Genomic DNA, 22,241 nt, shown 5'->3' with positions numbered 1-22,241 from the left:
AAAATATATTTTAAAAAAAACCACATGTAAATTTCCTTCTTTGTAATGGTCAGGTGATCAACAAAAGCGTGGTAGTCTGTCAAAGACATGTTCAATTATGCATTGTAGTTTACACATTTATGAAGTACGGATAATGGCAGATCATTTATATTGGAGCCAAATGAAGCAATTCGTTGAGAATTAACTCCCTCCATAGCGCTCAAATGGTTCTATAAAATCAAAGGGATCAACGCAAGCTCTCAAAATGTTAACAAATGTTATTTCTTTTTTCTTAATGAATGCATAGTCACAACACGTGACAATAGACAGTACAATACTAATGTAGTATTAATTTCAGGTGTTCTGCTTCTGGTCGTATGGATGATTTGTGCCTTGTGTAAGTATTCATCATTTCCTAATTCCACTCAATCACCAGACAGTATTTATAATGTGTCATTTGGTTTGCTTGTGTTTTTGTTTGATGTATAGAAAAAATATGCTAATAGAGTAATATAATGATAAAATATTTGAAAGTGCTGTCAAATCACAAAACAACAATTAATTTAGTTTCCAGCCACTTTGTCATAGTAACGAAACTATCGGTGTAGATGAGTTACCGTTCTTTCCTTACCATGGTCAAACCAGGGTGTATTAATGAGAAAAATAAAACATAAACATAATTTATGATCCAAAAAATGAACAGAAATTGCGTTCTTCACTATATTTATATTGTATACTGGGATTTCCTTACCTTGGTACAAACACAGAAATAGATTACTTTTCTCACCCAATTTTTTTCTCCACTTAAATAGAAAGTAAACCTGCTTTTAATTAGCAGATTCAACACATATTAATTAATATTTATTGTTGTTCACTTTATACAAAGGCCATCAGGTCTTATGCTCTCTTATGAAAAAAAAACAACAAATAATTATCTACGTAGAATCTAGCTATATATGCCACTCTTAGAAAATAAGAAATAAATATTTTAAAAAGTTATAAGTTGTTACGTGTTGAATGTTTGAAACAATGGGTACCTGGAACAACGTGCGATGGCTTATTAATACTGCTGGGTTGCAGATAGATTAAAATTCGCCTTGCTGTATGGAAAACATACAAAATAGCTCGACTTCGGGTGCTTGTATATTAATTTCTCTGAATGTTTTATATAATGTGATACGAAAGTTGGAGAAAAAATAAGTTGCTGTATGAGTGAAAGTTTTTCTATTTGATTTTATAACAACTCAGTCAGGCGCAGCAGAGGGCAACAAGGGTTTCTTATTTTCAAAAGTAGTTCTTTGCGCTATGACACCATAATTGAGACGACCGGACTGAGACCAGACTGATACAAGCAATAGGTTGGCAAAACAGCTATATTATTGCTCTGTCGCATGGGTGAGAAAAATATATAAAGAAAATATTCCCATTTGTTATAACACAGTTTCGGTTGGAGCCTGGAGCTGAATATTATATAATATTCCGTTTTAAACTGCAATATATCGAGTTTTATCAGTGAGCTGTCTTCTTTATGGATGGCTTCCCGAAGAAAACCAAAGGCTTATAAGGCAGCATATTGTACAACGGGCTGTGCCCAAACAAACTAGATGTTGAGTATGCGTTGAAAAATACATACACAAATAGCTATTATTAAATTCGAATTCACATTTACAGTTTGTTTCTATCAATTTTCTGTCGGAACCCGATTATTCCTTTATAATAACTATCGTTGTGATAAGAGTTGACTGTGGCATGTTTTGAATTTTGTCCTTAAAATTATAGCTGAGTTCACCAAGCGGTTCATAAAACTATTGGTCTTTCCAGCATCGTTGTCATGATTGTCGTTGTTGTCATCATCGCTATCGTCGTCATCATCAACTAACACGAAAATAACTTTTCCGTACTTCGAATCAAAAGAAAACAACAATAACATTAACATATTAAGATTAAAACATTAATGTAGAAGTAACAACGAAGGTAAAAGAGTAAGGAATTGTCTCACATAGAGTGTCGAAATTTCCTAACACAAACAGAGCATGGATTAGCATAATTTAATATCGTAAAAATTACTAAAACTAAACGTCTCGTCAAAATGTTCGGATATATGTATGACTGGCTTAATTGTGATATGAAAATAGATCTCCAAAACGTTAACGTATGTGATGCAAGATGATATACTAGGTGCACATGACAAATGACCCTCAAACCAAACGGAAATATTAAAGGGCCAGAATATTAGGCACGAGCAATTGCAAAAGAGCACAATTCCCCCGTCTCGTACTGCACACCATGACCTATCACGCACGAGATCATTAGCAGAAGAACATCTTCATCTACTGGGCATTATAAATATGTTGTCCCTGATATTCTAGTAATACGAAACGTTTTCATTTGTTTGAAACAATCATGGGTTCTGTGTTTAGCTCGCACTTGTAATAAATGATTAATATTTATACAAATGTTTTCAAAAAATCAAGTCATATAAGATCCGTGAGCGTAGATTATTTCTCTTTTGTGCCCTTTACTTTGCTTAAGCTTAAGCTAAACTTTATTCAACGTCGATTGAGCAGCAAATTATTATAACGTACACAAACACGCTCTCAAAGTCTCTGTTATTGGCATAATCTGTACACAGACAATACCTGCTGATCGCTAGATGTACTGAAATAGACGTACTCAGATAGTTTTTATTGTGTCTGCGTCGTTCATGTTCTCCACGCAAACATTACACTTATAATCATAGCAATGTATGCATTGCTGGATGTGTTACTGATGTCGTTTAGCAGCCATAGCGTATACGTAACTACAGTATACGTCAATGTAAACCCTAAAACAATAGTCGGATACGTCGCCGGTAGATATGCATCAGTATCATTGGTCTGCATTCATAAGGACACTAAACAAGTCTGGCCCTGACCCACTAGCCCATTTGCGATAGCAGATTGATCTTTCGTTGCTCGATCTACGCTGTTTGAATTTGACTTCGCGTTTAACACCACATACATTGAAATTAGCATGGCTTTTAAATTGTTGGTGTAAAGTTTGATATACCAATACTGTTCGTATATCAAATTTTGATCCGCCCATGGCTCAGTATTTTTTTCAATATGAGGTTATTTTCAACAGTAGGTTGTCGCTTCTATATTTTTTTAATCTGTGATGAATTATCGCTGATTAATCATTAGCGTTGAAATACAATATTGAACAAAATATGCATAATCTCCGTCTTTTAAACAAACAAAGCATAGGGCAGAATTTCATCGAAATTCCCCACTCCAATCCTTCCCACTCTCTTTCTCTCTTTCTCTCTCTCTCTCTCTCTCACACACACACACATACACATACACACACACATCGATGCAAGATACATTTTCACCTCTGTTTATTCAGTCGTTGAATACACAGTTGGCCGGAGTCAATATTACGGCCAGACAAACGCAAGTATGTACATTTTTGTGTGATATAAATAATATATAGTTATAAAATGTACGCTATCTCTTCGATATATCACTCGTTGTATACATTTTTCGTTTAACGAAAATGTATGCATCTCGTGGAATATCAATGAAACAGTGCACATAATATACATAAATTATAGTATGTGAGATATATATATATATATATATATATATATATATATATATATATATATATATATATATATATATATATATATATATATATATATCGTAATGTAGAAACAATTTTTCAGCTGTGCAAAGTTTTCCTATTGCATGTCTACAAGGTACAGGACTGGATAGGTTGGAACATGCTAACACGATTGACGTATGTCCGGATGGTCAGGTCAGTATGGCCTTGCTTAAGATATTACGATACAGCCAATTAAAAATTGCATTAGTGGCTGATTACTAGTTCTGCTTGATTAGAAATATGCCCATGCTTATATCATTATGTACATATTTGTGTGAAGTTATGCATGTATGTGTGTCCGTATTTAGGTATACAGGCAGGCAGGTAAGACTGTTCCTCCCGCCCGCCCAACAGCGTGCGTGCGTGCATGCAAGCATGCGTGCATCTATCTATCTATCTATCTAACTATCTATCTATCTATCTATCTATCTATCTATATATATATATATATATATATATATATATATATATATATATATATATATATATATATATAGCATACGCTTCTAGGTTAATAAACAAACACGTAAATAACAATTATGACTTATTGGAAATCTCATATATATTATTTACATAAACTCATGAGTGATTACCACTCTCGTTAAAATAAATCTTATACATTTCTACCCTAACTTATATTTGTAGACCTGCTATATTCGTCACTATCGGAGCAAGCTTACATCCGGGCTTCTTATTGATGTTGGCTGTAAAACAAAAGAGGTAACATTTTTGTGTTTTCTACAAGTTTTGACTTATTCCTCATTTCCTGTTTTAATGAGTGAAAATGAAATATCAGTAAAATGAGAAACCACGAGATATATCATTCTTATTGTACGGAGGAAAACAAAAACATCAAACATTACAGAGATGAATGCTATACAGTCATCAAGCTTGTATGTTGTTAAATGACCTTAGTATTTAAGAAGAATGTCTGGACGAGTTCGCTGTTTTGGGATTCTTTGGGTATGATCCACATGTATGTAACAGAGAAATGATATCTGCTCAGTACAATTATGCCATCTGCAGGAGTCAAGAGTGAATATTATACAAATTAATATGTCTCTATTCATAATTTTTGTCCAAAATGTAACCCAGGAATGCAAACGCACGCAATGTTTGGCGGCACTCCATGGCGGCCATATTTCAGGAAATTCCACAGACAGCGAAACCATTTGTGAAGAATGCTGCTATTCTGGACTTTGCAATACAAGAGGATGTGGCTTAGGTAGGTTCCTGTTACTTTCAAGCATTACTCATCCGGATAGCGTATATGCATGTCAAATGTATGCCTCGAATATATGTTGGAGCAGTAATTTTTCAAAACAAATCACAGATTTCGTTCACGGGAAATTTCTCTACAGAAACAAAAATAAAACAAAAACAATCTATTCTTATTGACAAAAAAGTTATAAATAAAAGAAAATCGACCATTCGTAATAACTCATTCAACCGTTGTTTCATAAATAGCCGAAGTACTTATAATAACAGCTATCGTCGATATACATTCGAGGTATGATCTGTATGATTGACATTGAAATTGCAAATGTTGTCGACCGTTTGATGTCATTTTTCAGAATCAGTATAAAGTCATATAGTACACTCGGTTGTAACATCCTCGTCTCTTTCTTATGCGAGTCGAGTATCATTTTCTTGTGTGTGACAGAAAATGCCGGGTACGTTCCGATTGGTACTGGAATGTGCATATGTGGAAACTGTTCTAAAATAAGGAGTGTATATATCATGTAGCAAACTCGTGCCAGCTAACGGAAGACAGGATTAACGCGTGAATTTCAGTCAGTTACGTAAGGTTAGTAAGATATGTTTTAGAATTTAGAAAGGTGACACAATTGATACAAGACCAAACATTTCCTCTCGATATTTTGAAATAAATGTCAGCCTTGTCTATTTAATAACGCAAGGGGAAATTAAAAATGTTGTGCTGTGTTAACAAGCACCTGACGAAATTTCATTTTTTCATGTTTTAAGGTTTAGTAGCTGAATGTAATGTTTTGTCATTCACTTAATTTATACATGTGGTTTTGCCTTAATTTATAGATGTGTTATTGATTTAATTGATACGCTTTATTGCCTTAATTTATACATGTGTTATTGCCTTAATTTATACATGTGTTATTTCCTTAATTTATACATGTGTTATTTCCTTAATTTATACATGTGTTATTGCCTTAATTATGCATGTCTTATTGCCTTAATTTATAAAGTGTATTTCCTTAATTTATACATGTGCGCCATCGCCTTAATTTATACATATGTTATCACCTTAATTTATCTATGAAAGTCATTGCCTTAATTTACGCGTGTGTTATTGCCTTAATTTATACATGTAAGTTATTTAGTTGTGATTGCTATCTGTGACAATAATATTAATAATGAATGGTTTGATGACATAATCTCAGAAATATATAAATTATATAGGTAGGGGATTGTCTATTTCTGTTCATTGTTAGCTTGTTGTACAATAAATACAAATGATATTTCTTAGAAACTGGCGACTTTTTAAACGATTGCTTTCCTGGACATTGTAATTCGCACACTAATGTATTACAGATCAATTACTATGTAGATAACGCACTAACATAAACTTTAATTTCACTGAACGTCTTGGCTGTAGACGTCTTTGTTTGCTAAACTCGAAATTTGATAAAATGAATAAGCTGAACAAAAATGATATGCCTACTCATTACTATGGCCATTTTTTGTATAGAACTCATCTATTTTTTTTAACAATTTGTATCACTTTATTTAAACACATTGTTAATTGAGACTGGATTGTGCTTTCGCTATGAAATAAAAATAACTAATTTGTTACACGGTAAACTCTTGCGTCTCTTGAACATTGAAGCTGCATATACCCACTTAAGCAAATAAAGCGCAGCAAATGGCAGTACGTAACGACTGACTTCTTGTCAGAGTTAAGAGTGGGCAGCTACCTTTTTGGAATTTCGAATAAACAAAAGTTATTTTAGAGATTGTTGTTGATAGGCGATCGCAAGATTTTTACCGCAACTGAGATGAATACTTGAAAGAAAAAAAGAAACAAAATATTGTCTGATTAAATAGTACATTCAAAACACCCTGCATTCAAATGAATAGTATAAGCTGGTAATACGCAATAATGCCTTCCATTTCTGTAGTATAAATTATTTTGAGTTTTTAGGACACTAGTTTTTACCGTTCTAATCATAATGTAATATTGCAGTTAACATCAACTTTAATTAATTGATCGATGCATCTTGTTTAAAGTCTTACGTATAGTGTCTCTTTCGCATAAGAAAAAAAAGTATTATTATCCATTGATCATTCTATCAATTAAAAACCATTATCGTGTACGAGATGAATATTTATTCTTCTGTGGAAATATAAAAACTGACACACTGCATATGCAGCCAGTCTTTAATTCTTAAAGCTAAATGTGCCCCATTTTTATAAACAAAACAACAAAAAAATGGTGATTTTGACATGTGAGTCCTTATTACTTCTTCGTCCACAGCGTTCGATCAAATGAATATTGAACGACATACAATGTTCACAGTCTTTTCGCAACCACCCTTTCACACATGAAGGTTATAACAGAACTAACCACAATGTATATTAAAACCACGCCCACAACATGGCATGTTTGCCACACTGTGTAATAGTATTCACATATTATGAAGCCTTCACTAGAGTAAACACCGTAGTGTCCGATCTACCGTCGCGTTATGTAAAGACAAAGAAGTGCATCAGTTGTTCACGTTTGCTATGCGTGAGTCATTTCTAATTGTAGTTGCCGATACCCGTATAAGGAAATGCATGAAATGTGACGATATTTCCTCTGGCTATTACTGTCTTAGATGGGAATATTGTAGTGATATTAATGAGGTAAGTAGTCAATACTGAATAATTCCCAAGACACCGTCCAAACTAATTTTGAACACTGTCAAGCATGGAAACCGCATTTGCTGTTGAATAACGCTCAATGAAATCTAATAAATGTACCACATCAAATAGTGCAATGCATAACATTCAATGCAATTTGATAAAACGTTTCGCAGCAAACAAGTTAATACAAAGTTCTTCATGATATTTAAAAAAACTTAAAGTCATGTTCATCCAGTACAAAATAAACTTAACACGTTGAATAATATAGCATACTACTACCAGAATGCAGCGTCGAACAGGTACTTTTATTAAATTAACAGATAAAATTATTAAATTAGCACCCGCGTAATATCCTCTATTTTCTAGTGATGAGAGAGGTATGCGTTAGGTTGATTCTGGTGGAGTGGGGGTAGTATTAATTTACAAGATGTTATGTGTTTGTCGGTGCACTATTAAATGCTTTAAAATGCAACTGATAACGAAATAACTACGCTGTCTCAAAGTACCGTGTAAATAGTAACGAAACGTAATGTTGACAAAGCAACAACTTTAACGAAGAATATTTTTTTCTTAAAAACCGACCCTGTTGACCCAAAACTTGCCTGAAACATACCACTACCAACAATCGTATAATTAGACAGAACTATTTCAATACTCACCTACATAAACAAATCTAAGTTCCACAAGTGCGCTTTAAACACCATTGTAGGTTGGATTCAAAATGACCCGCTAAGTTATGTTAAATAGAAAAATGCAAAACATTATGTGAACGACTATTTCATCTTCGATGAAGTGTTTGCATATATATATATATATATATATATATATATATATATATATATATATATATATATATATATATATATATATTAGTCAAAAGTATGACGCAAGCAAACAACTACGAATAAAGAAAACTTCTACAATTTTGCGTATCTTTTGTAACAATCTGAATCGATAAAAGTAAATCATAAATAACGTAAATTATTCATCTTTCCATCAGTGATCTGAATAGTATTATTTTACTATTTTGCTTATCTAAATCAAATTCGTGTTCAAGAAGTCCAACATTTTCTATTATATTTAGTAACGATGCATCGAATACTTAGCTGATATAATGAAAAAGAAAGTACGATAAACCGTTAAAGGATACGATTTCATTAGCGCATTGACAGGAAACAAATTATTCAGCACATTCCAGTTTGGTCCTTCATATTAAAATTTGGAATAATCAAGTATCAGATGTGTTTTTAAAAACTATTTCACGTATTTTATTGTAATGCAAATAGAATATTAAAATTTTCTTTCTCCAAATTATTTTCATTTTGCGATGCACAACATTAACAAATCTTAATTAAATATCGCCTTTTATTACCTCACAAAACATTTCCCAAATTTAGTTATTCAAGTGCTGCGTCTGAACCAATTGGTAATTTGTTTACTGACTTCTATAAGAAAATGTTATCTTTGCCATACATAGTATTAGCTTTTGTTTGTTGGTAATTATTGACCATATACAGATAACGAATTTCTTCAAACTCCTTCAAGATTTTGTAATACGTTTCTCTATCCATGTTATCAGAGAAATAAGGTCATTGTATATTACGTTCACATTCAGGCTCTAAAACAATCTTATTAACAAGTGACACATTTTAAACTTTTAATGAGGACGGTAAAGTTTGTCCTTCGCACAAACACCATTTGTGCAGATATCCTTGATGTTTCATGTAGCTGAATTAAAATATTGATGTTATGTTTAATGTTGTTATTTTTTCGTAACTCCAAGGTTATAAGCTGAAATTGTTAATTATTAATCTATTGTCATCACTGTTTCAAAACTATAATGATCAGATTAAAGTTCAGCATGTTAAACGTTGATGACCACAACAGATTAATAAGCTTATAGTTGTCTTTCTTATTGAATGCCCAAGCATGGTGCATTGTTGCTGGATATATACAAATAGTATAATTTGTTTGACTAAGCATTTCTTTTTTGTGTTTATTGTTTATATATACTTTACTGGCCTGGTTGTCAGTACTAAACGAATATAGATTTGACTTTAGCTGGCTGGAAACTCTAAATGGAACACTGTTCAATGTATCTTTTAAAACGCGATATTCATGTGCAGACTATAAATAGTTTCAAACCCCTTTCGTTGGTTCTGCGATCTTACGCCAAAACTGAGTGATGTGGTCCTCAAACAAATTATTTCAAACGCTATCCTTTTCATTATCATCGGGGGTGGGGGGGGGTTGCGAAATGATCGAAACCTCCTCAAAGATATTATTTGGTCCGTGTTCCTGTTTCTGTTTCATCTATGTACCCTTAACATAGTTTTGAACACGTTTACTTTTGACAATGATTTCGGCACGCGTTTTAAGGTCACTGAAGTAAATATAGAAGGCATCATTGTTTCTATTTACCTTTCATTCATGATTTCTCTTCCATCTTGTTCTTGTTGTCTTCTCAGACTGATACTTTTACACTCTTCCTCACTTCCGTGTTCTCTTGCTGTACTTTATTTGTGCCTTTTCTGTAAACCGTTCAAGATCTTGTTTTAAACTTATTATTTCTCCAGCCTTTATTCTTCTGGAAAATCGCTGTTGTCCCGTCCACACCCCACCATCTCTGTCTCTGTCTCTCTCATTTTCATCAAGCATCCACCTTCCACTACTAATGAGTGGTGTTGAACTATATGAACTGTTTTTGCATTGGAAATCACCGCAATATAATCCATGACAACGTTTAGAACGTTTTGTTTTTTCATCTTCTAAATTATCGAACGCCCATCACTTTTATCCACATCTGAAGCATCCTTTGATTTATGTTGCGAAACGTATACAGCATTTTGCGGTTAAAATCTGTAATACATTCTAGCATATTATACATTAATGTTAAGTGTAACTCATTTAATTAAGTTTTATTGATTTTTCCAAATTCACATTTAAGATCGGGATGTTATCCTTTCTTCCATTATGTTTATCATAGGATATTCATTCTTCGGTTGCCTGCACATTCGGTCATCTCATGCGTCCATGTTGCCTTTCTCCAATTTTTGTTCACATTTTTATATGTCACATTCATGTACACAATTCAGAAGATCAATGCTTTCAACGACATAAAATACCTCCCTCCTCATTTGCTGGTATCATTTATTTGTATATTATTCTTTAATATTCAACAGTGAAATCAACAAAAGCAACATTCTTATAGTGGCTTTTTCTGTTTTTTCTGATACTATTTATTTATGCATGATAGAAAGTTAATAACTTATAATGAAAGAGATTTTCACTTTCTTATCAAAGCACATAATGATCAAACAGGATGAATTAGTCAATTAGCAAAGTTACTAAAATCGATGTTTATTTATGGCTGTAAGTTTTATTGACTATCTAAGCGGGATTTTGTAGGTGAGATGCACATGATCCATTTTAAAATATTAAAGAAAGCAAAATTACATAGGACCTATCAACAGATGCTGATGCATGTGTTGACAGTGATTAATAGTGAAATTATTAGTACATATGTTACGTGATTTGGTCGTTTTCCCATTGGACAGATCAGTCAGGTGGTATCTTAGAAGAAGCTTGTTCCTACGTGATAAGTTAAGTCACATGAATTGGCATTTTGAAATATTAGACTGAGTATTAACATCTGTCACGTGGTTTGTTTCTTGCAACATGAAATAGCAACAGACTTTTGAAAGTGTATATGAGGATAGAACTAATCATTGAGAATGTGTTGCTATGTTGGAGTACATTTTATTTATTATATTCCAGTTGTAAAACCAAGTCTGCATGAGTGCTTGTTTGTACTTAGACATTCTTTGAGAGGAAACAAAAAACATGTTTAGATTGTTCAGTGAAAATAACACGTACTTATTGGACTGCAATATTAGTTTGGAACTATTGTGAATTATTCAAAGGAGGTCTGGACAACGCCATTTTGACGTTACGATTCTGCGTGGACCAGTACGTTTCCGGTTCTGTAATATAGACAAGATTGTTTCTTTCTTTTGGACTTAAATAGAACCTTTACGTATTATTTGAGATTCCCTTCATAATATTGTAAGTTCTATTCACATTTTCATTTATATCTTTGATAATTAAATTATTTTTAAGTTTTACAAAACTTCTTGGTTTTGATTAATGTCGTTAGTTTTTGACCGAAGAATCGTAAAGATATTAACACGTACAATTAATCTCCTACCCTACATGTTTTTATAAACTTTACATTAGCCACAACATAAAATCCCTGATGTGATGTTCTATTTTATGACAGACTATGAAGATCTGTGTTGTTTTCAGTTCCATGTACAAAGCTAATTATTTCACATTTCTTTGTAGATGTGTATGACCAGTGTAAGCGATGTCACTAGTATCCGATCCACATTGGGCTGTTTCAGCAGGATGGTAAATATTTCACTTTTGCGTACTAGATAACTTTAAATGTCTGTCTGTCCGTATATGTATACTTATATAACCATAAGTGGATGTAAGTAGGTAGTTCGATCTAAATATATGCATGATGTCAGGTATGTATGTGCCGAAGTAAAGAGTGAGGAAAGGATGTATGAAGGTAAATATTTATGAACGTAAGTTTACATTACATTTATATATAAATGTCAATGTCTTCTCTTTCTCTTTTCTTTAAAAATGCATAATTCTGCCTACCAGCATAAATTTTATTTTGTGAGATGAATTTGATGTCAATATGTGGTCATGCTGACAATCGTGAGTTTCTACTAGAACACAAAGTCATATATAAAACAAAAGTATTTGTCTGTCGAGAGATGCTTTGTCATTTTATATCTCTCAACATGTTCGATGTATTCAGATACGATGTATATAATATCAATATTTTAAGGTGTTTAATAGACAAGGAATTCAATTTTGTATTAGCAAATAGAAATTGATATGGTTGCATACAGATGAGCATCCTGATAAGGAAGGATGCGCAATCATACGTGATATCAATAGAAGATAATTTATAATGAGAAACGCTTGTAAGAGATAAACAGATGTTTGTTTTAGCTTTTGTGACCACAACAATTCACGCGGAAAACCTTTTAATCCTTGCTACATCCACCAACACCCAACCCACCACTGGAAACGATCAGTTGACGAAAATATATATGTGCAACCTGAAATAACAATTTAAAGATGATATGTTAGTATAAAGCAACTTGTTATGCCGATATTGTTGTTATATCTATATCCACCCGTGGGATATTAATACACGCATCAACATTGTTTCAGACTATTGCTTCTAAACCCTAAAGATCAGTTATGACATTCCACTGATTATCACTAACGAAGTAAGCGGAAATTACACCAAGTAGACTAACAGAAGCTGGGGCGTCGTAAATGTATGTGTACACTTTCATTGGGATTTACATACAGTGTTCACATCACCAATAATGCAAAGTTTCAATAGCCTGACGAGACAGTATGGTAGCTTTCTTCGTTAGGAAGTAAACACATATTGTGATCTATTTAATTTACTGTCTTGCTTTGTTAGCGTGTGTCTGAGGTTCTTCAAACGTTATTTTTTAAACATGTCCAAAGGATTCTCCGCAATTCAGCCCCCCCCCCCCCCACCAACCTATGAACCATCGAGGCACGATATGGGAGTAAAACCGTAAAAAAACATGCGTAGCGGATTTTCGCCTGCCATACGATGATATCTGTCTCTGGACCTATACATTTTACAGACATATCGATCAACGGAGAGGGAAAGTTCGAGATGTGGAAGATAAAATTAATCGTATGATCGGGTGCAATGTTAATTAAAACGTAATGATGGCAAAGATCAATAGTACATTGAAGCCTCGTTTGCTTTCAGTGAAAACATGTATACATATCGAGGTATATCAATGATAAATCGTTCATACGATCGATACCAGCAATTGCAGCTACGGCGTTAATCATCTTCGGGTTAAAATTTGATAACCGTGGTAAAGTTTGGAACAAGTGACGAGTAAAATTACATTGACTGCAGCAAGGTCCTCAATGCAGCTTTGTATATATTTCTTTTAATCAAGACATTCGGTCATAAAAAAAATTAAAAATGGTTAGGTAATTAGGAATTGTACTAATGAAGTCATGCACTATAGCTAGTCAGCGACACAGCTTACGGAAACATACTATGAAAAAGGAATGTTGGTGCTCTGATGTTCATCCTCTAAGTTGTCTGTAGCATGTGTATACGACCTTTTTCAAAATTAATTAGCCACTCTCTATCTTCCAACTAAACAAAAATCTTTTGCAAAGAGTGGAGAGAACTAGGGCATATATCAAAGTTGTAGAAAATTCAAATTTCTATTTCATTTCTAAATACAACTCTGTATATCAATGGGATTAAATGGTATGCTCTTTTCAGCCTACAACTGCAATGATTTGATGTATTTTAAAGGGTATGGATATTCGTATATCTTTCATGCATGTGAATTTCAGTTTTTAAAATTTCGTTCCAGTTTTGCCAATTTATAGCCAACAGTACTGGTGGTTCCTCGCATACAACTTGTTGTGACTCTGATTTTTGTAACAGAAGTCCCGGATCAGAAAAATTCTTTAGTGCTACTGGTAAGCCATTCTCACACTTTCTAAAGTAAAATGTGCCTATAATGAAGGAACCACGTGGATGTGGTGTTATGGGCATGTGACTATAATATAGAATTTCACATTGAAAAAGGATAAGGGAGAAAATGGTCTATAATATTTGTCCCAGCAGCATTTTCTGCTTTCAATTTCATCCTAGAATCTTCATTTAGGACTGCTTTCTGTCCTAGCGGCCGCAACTAAGTCTGTTTTCTGTCTGAGGCAGATTTATTTTTTCCATGCTTATAAATTCAAAAAAATATTTCATGCAGAAAAATATATTCAAACAATGAGATATTACAAATGATGAGCTTTCCTGAAATCCAAATAGATTCTCATTTTCATTAAATCAGTTGACGATAATCTTGAGTTTACCTTCTTTTAAAAATCTTGCTGACACTTTAACTCTGAGCTGCAACTTACAAATGCAAGCACTCCAGACGCGTGAACAATGTGGACCACGTGACAAACTTTACATGGTTTTGCATGCAAAGTCAAGGTTTAACTGAAAAAAAAAATAATTTCATATTGGTTTTATAAATTGAACAATTGAAATATATTTACTTAGGATAAAGATAAAACTATGTTTATTGTGCAATACGTTTCATGCATAATGTGATTTTGTTTTATCCATTTACAGTGACACCATTAGCAACCTGTCCAAGTAATCAGTGTAAGCCAGATTAAAATATTTATGTTGGAAATACTTAGCTTCTTTTGCAAAATGTGTGAGCATGTATCTCAGAGAGAGAGAGAGAGAGAGAGAGAGAGAAGGAGAGAGAGAAAGAGAGAGAGAGACGTTAACAGTTTGCGTAAAATATAGATGTGATCAAAGTCCTAGCTTCAACGACAAAAAAAATAAAGCTAATGCTGAATGTACAGTGAGTACAGTAAATATATACTTATCAGTATAATCATGATACTGATACCTACTAATACATACTGTGACGATAGTGATATATATTTATAGGTACAGTGACGATAGTGATACATGCTTACAGTGATGATAGTGATGCATATGCATAGGTACAATGTTTACAGATACAGTGACGTGTGTTATATATGTATAGGAACAGTGAAGATACCGATACGTAATTAGAAGTACAATGACAATAATGATACATACCTATAGGTACAATGATGATAACGATACAAACTTAGTATACGTGCTGTTCTATGTCGAATTAGAGTTCCTGGTGGTGGTGGTGAAACTGGCAGTATGGCAGCGTAAATAGACGTATCAATAGTAGTAGTAGTAGTAGTAACAACAGCAGCAGCAGTATTTGTAATGGCAGTAGCAATCAATATTAATTTGAATGTTTTGGAATAAATGTTGAAGGTAGAAGAAAACGTGTGGAAAGTTTTGCATCTGATATGTACAAGTATATAAACGGAAATTAATCCATTTTATATTAATGCCCAGTTTACACAACACAGAACCCGCTACACGCTTATACTACTCCTCATACTGTCACCATGAAGCCACCATCGGTAACATTACATTCAGGTAAGCACCGTTCAAAAACATTTTGTTAATAGATTCATGTGTTGTATACTAACTACAATTTAAGTCACCATAAGGTACATTTTGGTATGTTGCACTTGTACGTTTTTGGCACAAACAAATGATCTAATCAAGGCAATTCATTCCCGGGTAATATCACCTACTATCTGCCAACATACGATTTGAATAAAATTGTCATTTAAGGCACCTGCCCACGTTATATCACCTGTATTTTGCATGTTCCTATACTAATAGCTGTATATGTCTGTATATCACTTCATCTTTCCAAGGTGCTAACTTTCGTTGGACAATAACCCCTTTTGTAACCACTTCTTGGTATATGATGCCTATTTCATTTTGGTGATAAATGTTGGCGTAAAAACATGCATGACTTAAAGAGATAACTGGGTTAAACATCACGCTGTATTTGTATAACACATAATACTAGATAAATGCAAAAGATACGAAACAACTCTTGCGTTGCTTCTGAAATATTCTCCAGTTTATACGCGCTTAATATGTAGTTGTTCCGTAATACGTTTGGGAGTTTCCGTAACCTGAATGATCTGGAATATAGTACGTTGAACACAGCCTCAGTAGTGTAAAGTGTCCACCCTTTTGGCATGTGCAATTCTCCCGTATTGGAGACAGATGTGTCATGACAGGTTGCGGAAATCGGACAATACGGATGCATTCTGTCTTTATCTCCAGGAAGTGGTATGTGTTCTTGACAATAAGAAGCATTTGTAACGACCATATCGGCGGCTTGCACTTTGATCTGTACAAGTACTGTATGTAAATTTAGAATTCAAAAGAAGTTAAATATTTTAAAAATGCGAATTCTTATTTTATCTCTCACAAAATGAAAGTCTCATGCACATAAGCTCATTCTTCCTGGAAGAGAGAAATACTCAAATGTTACCTTCTTCGACGGTCCATAACTTTAGTCCATTTGTGGATACAGAACAGACCCAAAACACACTTATGCATGTGGGAAGGGCAACTAATGGCAACATGGGATGAGGTCGCTCAATTGTTTGCGTGACAGACTCGTGAAAGGGTGTGGGTTTTAATCCTTTCTTTGGATCAACCTAAGTCTGCAGACATTGTGTCTTATTGGGTAAGGCACCTTAAGAAAGATACGTCGGCACATAATAACATATTTGTGCTGATGTGCGTACAATTCCAAACCATTTCAAGAATCGGCTACCTATGTCCCTCAACTCAAAATGATCTAGAACAGCTTACAAGAAGAGGAAGCACATTTAAGCAAGATGTTTCAGGAAAGAAAACACATTCATGAAAATTGCATTAGAAAAGATAAAAAGACAAATGTATTCTAAAGCAATATAATTTTCACTCATTGTACTCAGCCATTTTAGTATAACACAAGTGTGAAGTCATTTAAACAATATTTAGTTCATCAATTAATTGCAAATGTTTAATGAAAGTTCGCATTTTATTATTGAATACATCTTTTCATTCAAAATTTGTATTTGCAGAGTATTTGGTTGCATTAACATGCAATAAACATCCCTTCCACTGGTGATAAAACTCCGATACCAGAGCATGCACATTCACTGGCGGTCGACTAGTATGGATCCTTACACCGTGTATGGACCAGTACACCGTGTATGGACCAGTACAACGTGTATGGGTCAGTATAACGTGTATGAAGCTGTACACCATGTATGGACCAGTACACCACGTAATGACCAGTACACCGTGTATGGACCTTTTCACCGTGTATGGACCAATACACCGTGTAAGGACCGGTACATCCTTGCTTAATCAATACCAGTCACGATTTAGCCTGACACATTTTCAGAAGCAGTCGCAAATATTAAATTATCAGCAAATTTAGGTTAGGTGGAAACATTAAATTGTGTGCTTTTTCATATGGAACGGCAAAATGTATTGTACAAACTGCAAAGACTGGCAAAGAAACCCATAAATTCCTCCCAAGGAATCCACGACGTCAATGATACGTTTGACTGTACGAAATATGTGTGCTGCTTGTTAAATGAAATATTTATCAGTAAATGTAATATATGTGATACAACAACTTTTCCTAAGGTAACAGTCATTCACGTTGATGGTAGTCAGTTATGCACACAAAGACAGAATTAGGTCTTAGAGGAAAATGTTTTGTTCCATTTGTAGATCTATTGCTTTTGAGTGAGAAAAATAAAGTTGGATATGTTTTGGAGCATACCGGATTGATCTTGTGTACTTAAATTCAAAACTAAAACAGCCTCTCTAGCTATTGATATATCATGGCGAAACGTTTTTCTCATTCTTAGCTATAACCGACCATCATGACCCTACTTTATACCTTTCACTCTTTTTTCCACACTATTGTAAGTAACTCAAGTTAATGAAACTTTCGTACAGGTGTTCCGTTATATTTAATTGCATCTTAGACTGCATCTGTTTCACGTATGTTCCTGATCCTCTACTATAGTTTAGTTTGATGTGGCACGTACAACGTGAACTTGTAATGTTTGGGGTTGTCAGAAAGTTACAGTTGGGTCAAGGCGGTGTCTCTGGACAGTTTGCACTATAATTTAGGTACTGTGGTTGGCAGTCTAAGCTTTGTATCCGACGATGCTGATTCAGTCAGTAATCGTATATTTTCTATAGCCGAATCTAAAGTATTATTCTTTAATCCCATTCACGCTGAGCGCTGTAACTATGTTGTTGAGAGTCTCTTCTTTCGAGACGATATTCGTTATGTTAACATAAAGGCCAAATTGAAGGTTTTTTCCTTTTGGATATCATATCATAGGTAAGAAATGCTGAGCCCGTTCGCAAAACAACCCAGTTCTTATATTTCCATATTGAAAAGATATATTAGGCTTGTTTGATGCCTACAACAATAATATTATGGTGGAATGAAAATCATATCCATATCTAAAGAATATTTGGAGTAAATCTCGTGCACATACTATTTTGTTCTCAAGGTGATCAATACATCAAAAGAATTGTTGGAGTAACGCACGTGTACCTACCAACTTTGCTCTCAAGGTGATCAATATCTGAAAAGAAGTGTTGGAGTAGCTCACGTGTACCTACCATCTTTGCTCTCAAGGTGATCACGATTTTCAAAGAATTGCTGGAGTAACTATTGTGTACCTACCAGCTTTGCTCTCAGGGTGATCAATACTTCAGCACCGGCTAAGGCGTTTGTTGGGTGATTGATTCAAAAATGTATTCTCCCTGTTAATATAATCACATACGCTGATGACATTGTGGTGCCCACTGTATTGCTTTGAAGATAATATGGGTCATGGTGGTCGTCAACATTTGATTCAAAACATTGACAAGGCAAGGGCGACGACTGTTCGAGGTAATCTTTCTTAGTCCGGAAACGTTTGGCTTATTCCTTTTTTTGTTTTCAAACTTTTGATTCATTATCTCTCTCTCTCTCTCTCTCTCTCTCTCTCTCTCTCTCTCTATATATATATATATATATATATATATATATATATATATATATATATATATATATATATATATATATATATATATATATATTGAGATAGATATCTCAATATATATAGATATAGGTACTTAAATAGATAAGATATAGATATACGTCAGATGTGAAGGTCGAAAGTTAACATAGCTTAAAATTCTTACCAAATAATAATTCAGGTGTGAGCAGTCAACGCGTAACCTGTTTTTCCGGGCAAGGATTAAAAAGTTTGGATGAAGCCAGAAGAATCGAAATATGTCAACAAGATCAGGTAGATATGACCATGCGTGCAATCAGGTAAATATGACTATATAATCAGGTACAGATGACTGTGTGTATTCAGGTACATATGATTATATATTCAAGAATGTGCATATGCTATGTGTGCAATCAGGTATACAACTATGCATGCAATAAGTAATATATCACTTTGTATTAAATGGTACATATGACCATATATTCAATCAAGTATATATGACTATGCAATTAGTTATACGATTATGTATGCTATCAGGTATATATGACTTTGTATGTAACCAAATACATGACTTTATGCAATCAGGTATATTTATGATTGTGGGCGATAAGGTATATATGTATATGCGTGAAACCGACAATCGTTAGAAAGACACCCGTTACCATTTTATTGCCAAGAAATTTCACAGATCATATTTCCATGCTACACACTTCCAGTACCAAACCACTTTCTGTCCTACCGCCATTAGAAAACTTAACATTTGGACTAATATAATTTGTTGACCACTGTTTGCCTCGTCCAAGGGTCATTTGATTTCGCCAAGCTACAAAGCTCGTGTCCTTTAAAACAAGCCTTCAACATTAATTGCATTTCATGTGTTCTTACCAATTTTTAGTTTTACCAGGATACGAAAGAGGAATTTGTTACTTGACAGTTTATTAGAGTCACAATCCTCCCTCAAATTGCAAGATAGGATACTCAAGCCAATATATATTTTACACATCTAATATTCATATTTAAAATGATTTGCGAGCCGCATTTGATATTTGGTTTTCAACAATTGTGATAAAGACAACCGCTCCGTAATAAAGTGGTCGAGAATTCTAAAAATCTTTTTAAAATGGCTGCTTCTGTTATCTTCGAATAGCACGAGAGTTTTCAATGCACATAAATGTACGTCTAATAATCTCATTCAATTTTATCAAATTACAAACGATTTAAGTTGTTCATTTGAAAAATTATCAACGGTTATTGAATTGACTTTATTTTATTGGCATCCGTCTTCACAATGAGTTTCTAGCTCTAAGTATTGATATCTAATTTATTGTACGGCTTGTCTAGTTTATTATGCCAAATGTACCTGCTGACAAATATTGGTCTTCTAATCAGTGATGTAAATGTAGGTAGGTAGGTAGATCCGTTTGCTAAATATCATTATCTAATATACACATATGAAATGGACTTGCAATAGCTGTTCATCATATAGTCAATTACTGAGAGCCCTATGCACTATTATATTGATGTAAAAATAAAATCTTCACATAGTCATATATATATATATATATATATATATATATATATATATATATATATATATATATATATATATATATATATATATATATATATTGCAATTATAGGCCTGCTATATTCGACACTACCAAAGCGATACTGCATCCGGTCTTCTAATCGACGTGGGCTGTAGGTCCAAACAGGTAACGTTTTTAACATAACGATATGCATATATTTATAAATGTATTCTTATCATAGATTTATCCAGCATGCAAACAGTATACGTCGATATCCGCAACAATGTGGCTTTTAGCATGAATGTGTCGCATAGCTTGTGTTGAATATGCATTGATCTAGAAAGAATTATGATAACAATCACTCGTTTCGTTACTGTTGCCGCAAAACTTCCAAATGTACATTAAAGTAATATAACAATGTAACAGGAATGTATATTAGGATAGCAAGAAAAACGATTATTAGCATAAACAAGTTAAAAAGTTTACGTCTCACAAGCTAGGAGTAATTCATAGATTTTTAAAAAAAATTAAAGGTAAGACGTAAGTGGTGACATTTCTTTAACGTCGTTGTGTCAAAAGAAATTATTTATCCCATTTCAAATTTATAAATTGATTAATTTTAATGTTAAACATAAAACTTAAAAATATCCCAGCAGCCATCTCAGGAGTAGTTAAGGTTCCAAACGAATGTTCGTCGTTTGGAACTGAATTTGTTTTGATAAAGCCCATGCCTCTGTCTGGGACAACAAATGTATAGAAATGTGAACCTTAAAAATGCATCCTGAAAATTGATATTGCATATTCTTTATTTGACAATTTGCAACACTTTTCATATTTATCAATTTGTACATGTCAACTATAGCAAATAAATAGAATAATTGAAGCAGGAACACGTTTTATCGTTTGGTTCTTCTTGTAAATGTCTCAGACAACATAATTACCTCACAAATTTTCCTTTATTCAAAGACTGGTAAATTGTATATTAGCATCTTGTGGTTTTAGCAATGCAAGCGAACGGAATGCGAAAAAGCCCTCAACGGAGTTCATGCATCCGGGAGTGTAACACACGGTCGAACTATATGTGAGGAGTGCTGTTACTCGAGTCTTTGCAATAGGAATGGATGTGGCCTCAGTATGTTTAGCTGATTCTTGCTATTTGTGTTTTTCTTTTCATTTTAAGTATATCGATTACTTGTATATTTAGTATGTGTACCTGGGTATTATTTTCAATTTACGTTTGTCACTTATTGATATATTATATGTGTTGGCATCTCTGTATTATGTTTATCTTTTGTGTATATCGCTTATTTTTAAAGATATGTGTGTCTATAAAAGTGTATTATTTCATCTTGTGCTGTATAGCTTATTTGTTTAATTTATGCGTGGGTACCTATGTATATTTTCACATTTGGTAATAGCTTTTTTGCATATGTAATGTGATGGTACCTGTGTATTTTTTATATATTTTCATTGGGTATTTGTTGAAAGCGAATAGCGAGATCGTTGTTTAAAACATGCAGGCGCAATCTTTATATATTCATGGTTGCTGTAACAACCAATTCAGAATGCAAGAAAATGGATTCAAAAAAGTATTATCTATAGTTATCTAGATTATAGGTCAGATCACGATGGGATAGAGACTGTTAG

The 22,241-nt window shown here is 33.6% G+C and overlaps 1 protein-coding gene across 1 annotated transcript in view; it reads left to right on the top strand.

Annotated features, from left to right (window-relative positions):
- The first annotated feature begins 341 nt into the window (after positions 1–341).
- Positions 342–22,241, top strand: part of LOC149790298 (uncharacterized) — a 38,249-nt gene continuing 16,349 nt past the window's right edge. The window contains exons 1-12 of the mRNA XM_089973442.1: positions 342–376; positions 3,689–3,780; positions 4,273–4,347; positions 4,723–4,852; positions 7,415–7,509; positions 11,854–11,919; positions 13,983–14,091; positions 14,747–14,779; positions 15,530–15,613; positions 19,268–19,359; positions 20,706–20,780; positions 21,597–21,726. Coding sequence (XP_089829568.1) covers positions 361–376; positions 3,689–3,780; positions 4,273–4,347; positions 4,723–4,852; positions 7,415–7,509; positions 11,854–11,919; positions 13,983–14,091; positions 14,747–14,779; positions 15,530–15,613; positions 19,268–19,359; positions 20,706–20,780; positions 21,597–21,726 — 997 coding nt within the window. The 5' untranslated portion in view covers positions 342–360. The remainder of the gene's footprint in view (positions 377–3,688; positions 3,781–4,272; positions 4,348–4,722; positions 4,853–7,414; positions 7,510–11,853; positions 11,920–13,982; positions 14,092–14,746; positions 14,780–15,529; positions 15,614–19,267; positions 19,360–20,705; positions 20,781–21,596; positions 21,727–22,241) is intronic.

The sequence above is a fragment of the Sinohyriopsis cumingii genome, chromosome 10 (assembly GCF_028554795.1).
Source record: "Sinohyriopsis cumingii isolate HCF-2022 chromosome 10, ASM2855479v2, whole genome shotgun sequence".
Lineage (NCBI taxonomy): Eukaryota > Metazoa > Mollusca > Bivalvia > Unionida > Unionidae > Sinohyriopsis > Sinohyriopsis cumingii.
This window is presented reverse-complemented; position numbering and strand designations above follow the sequence as displayed.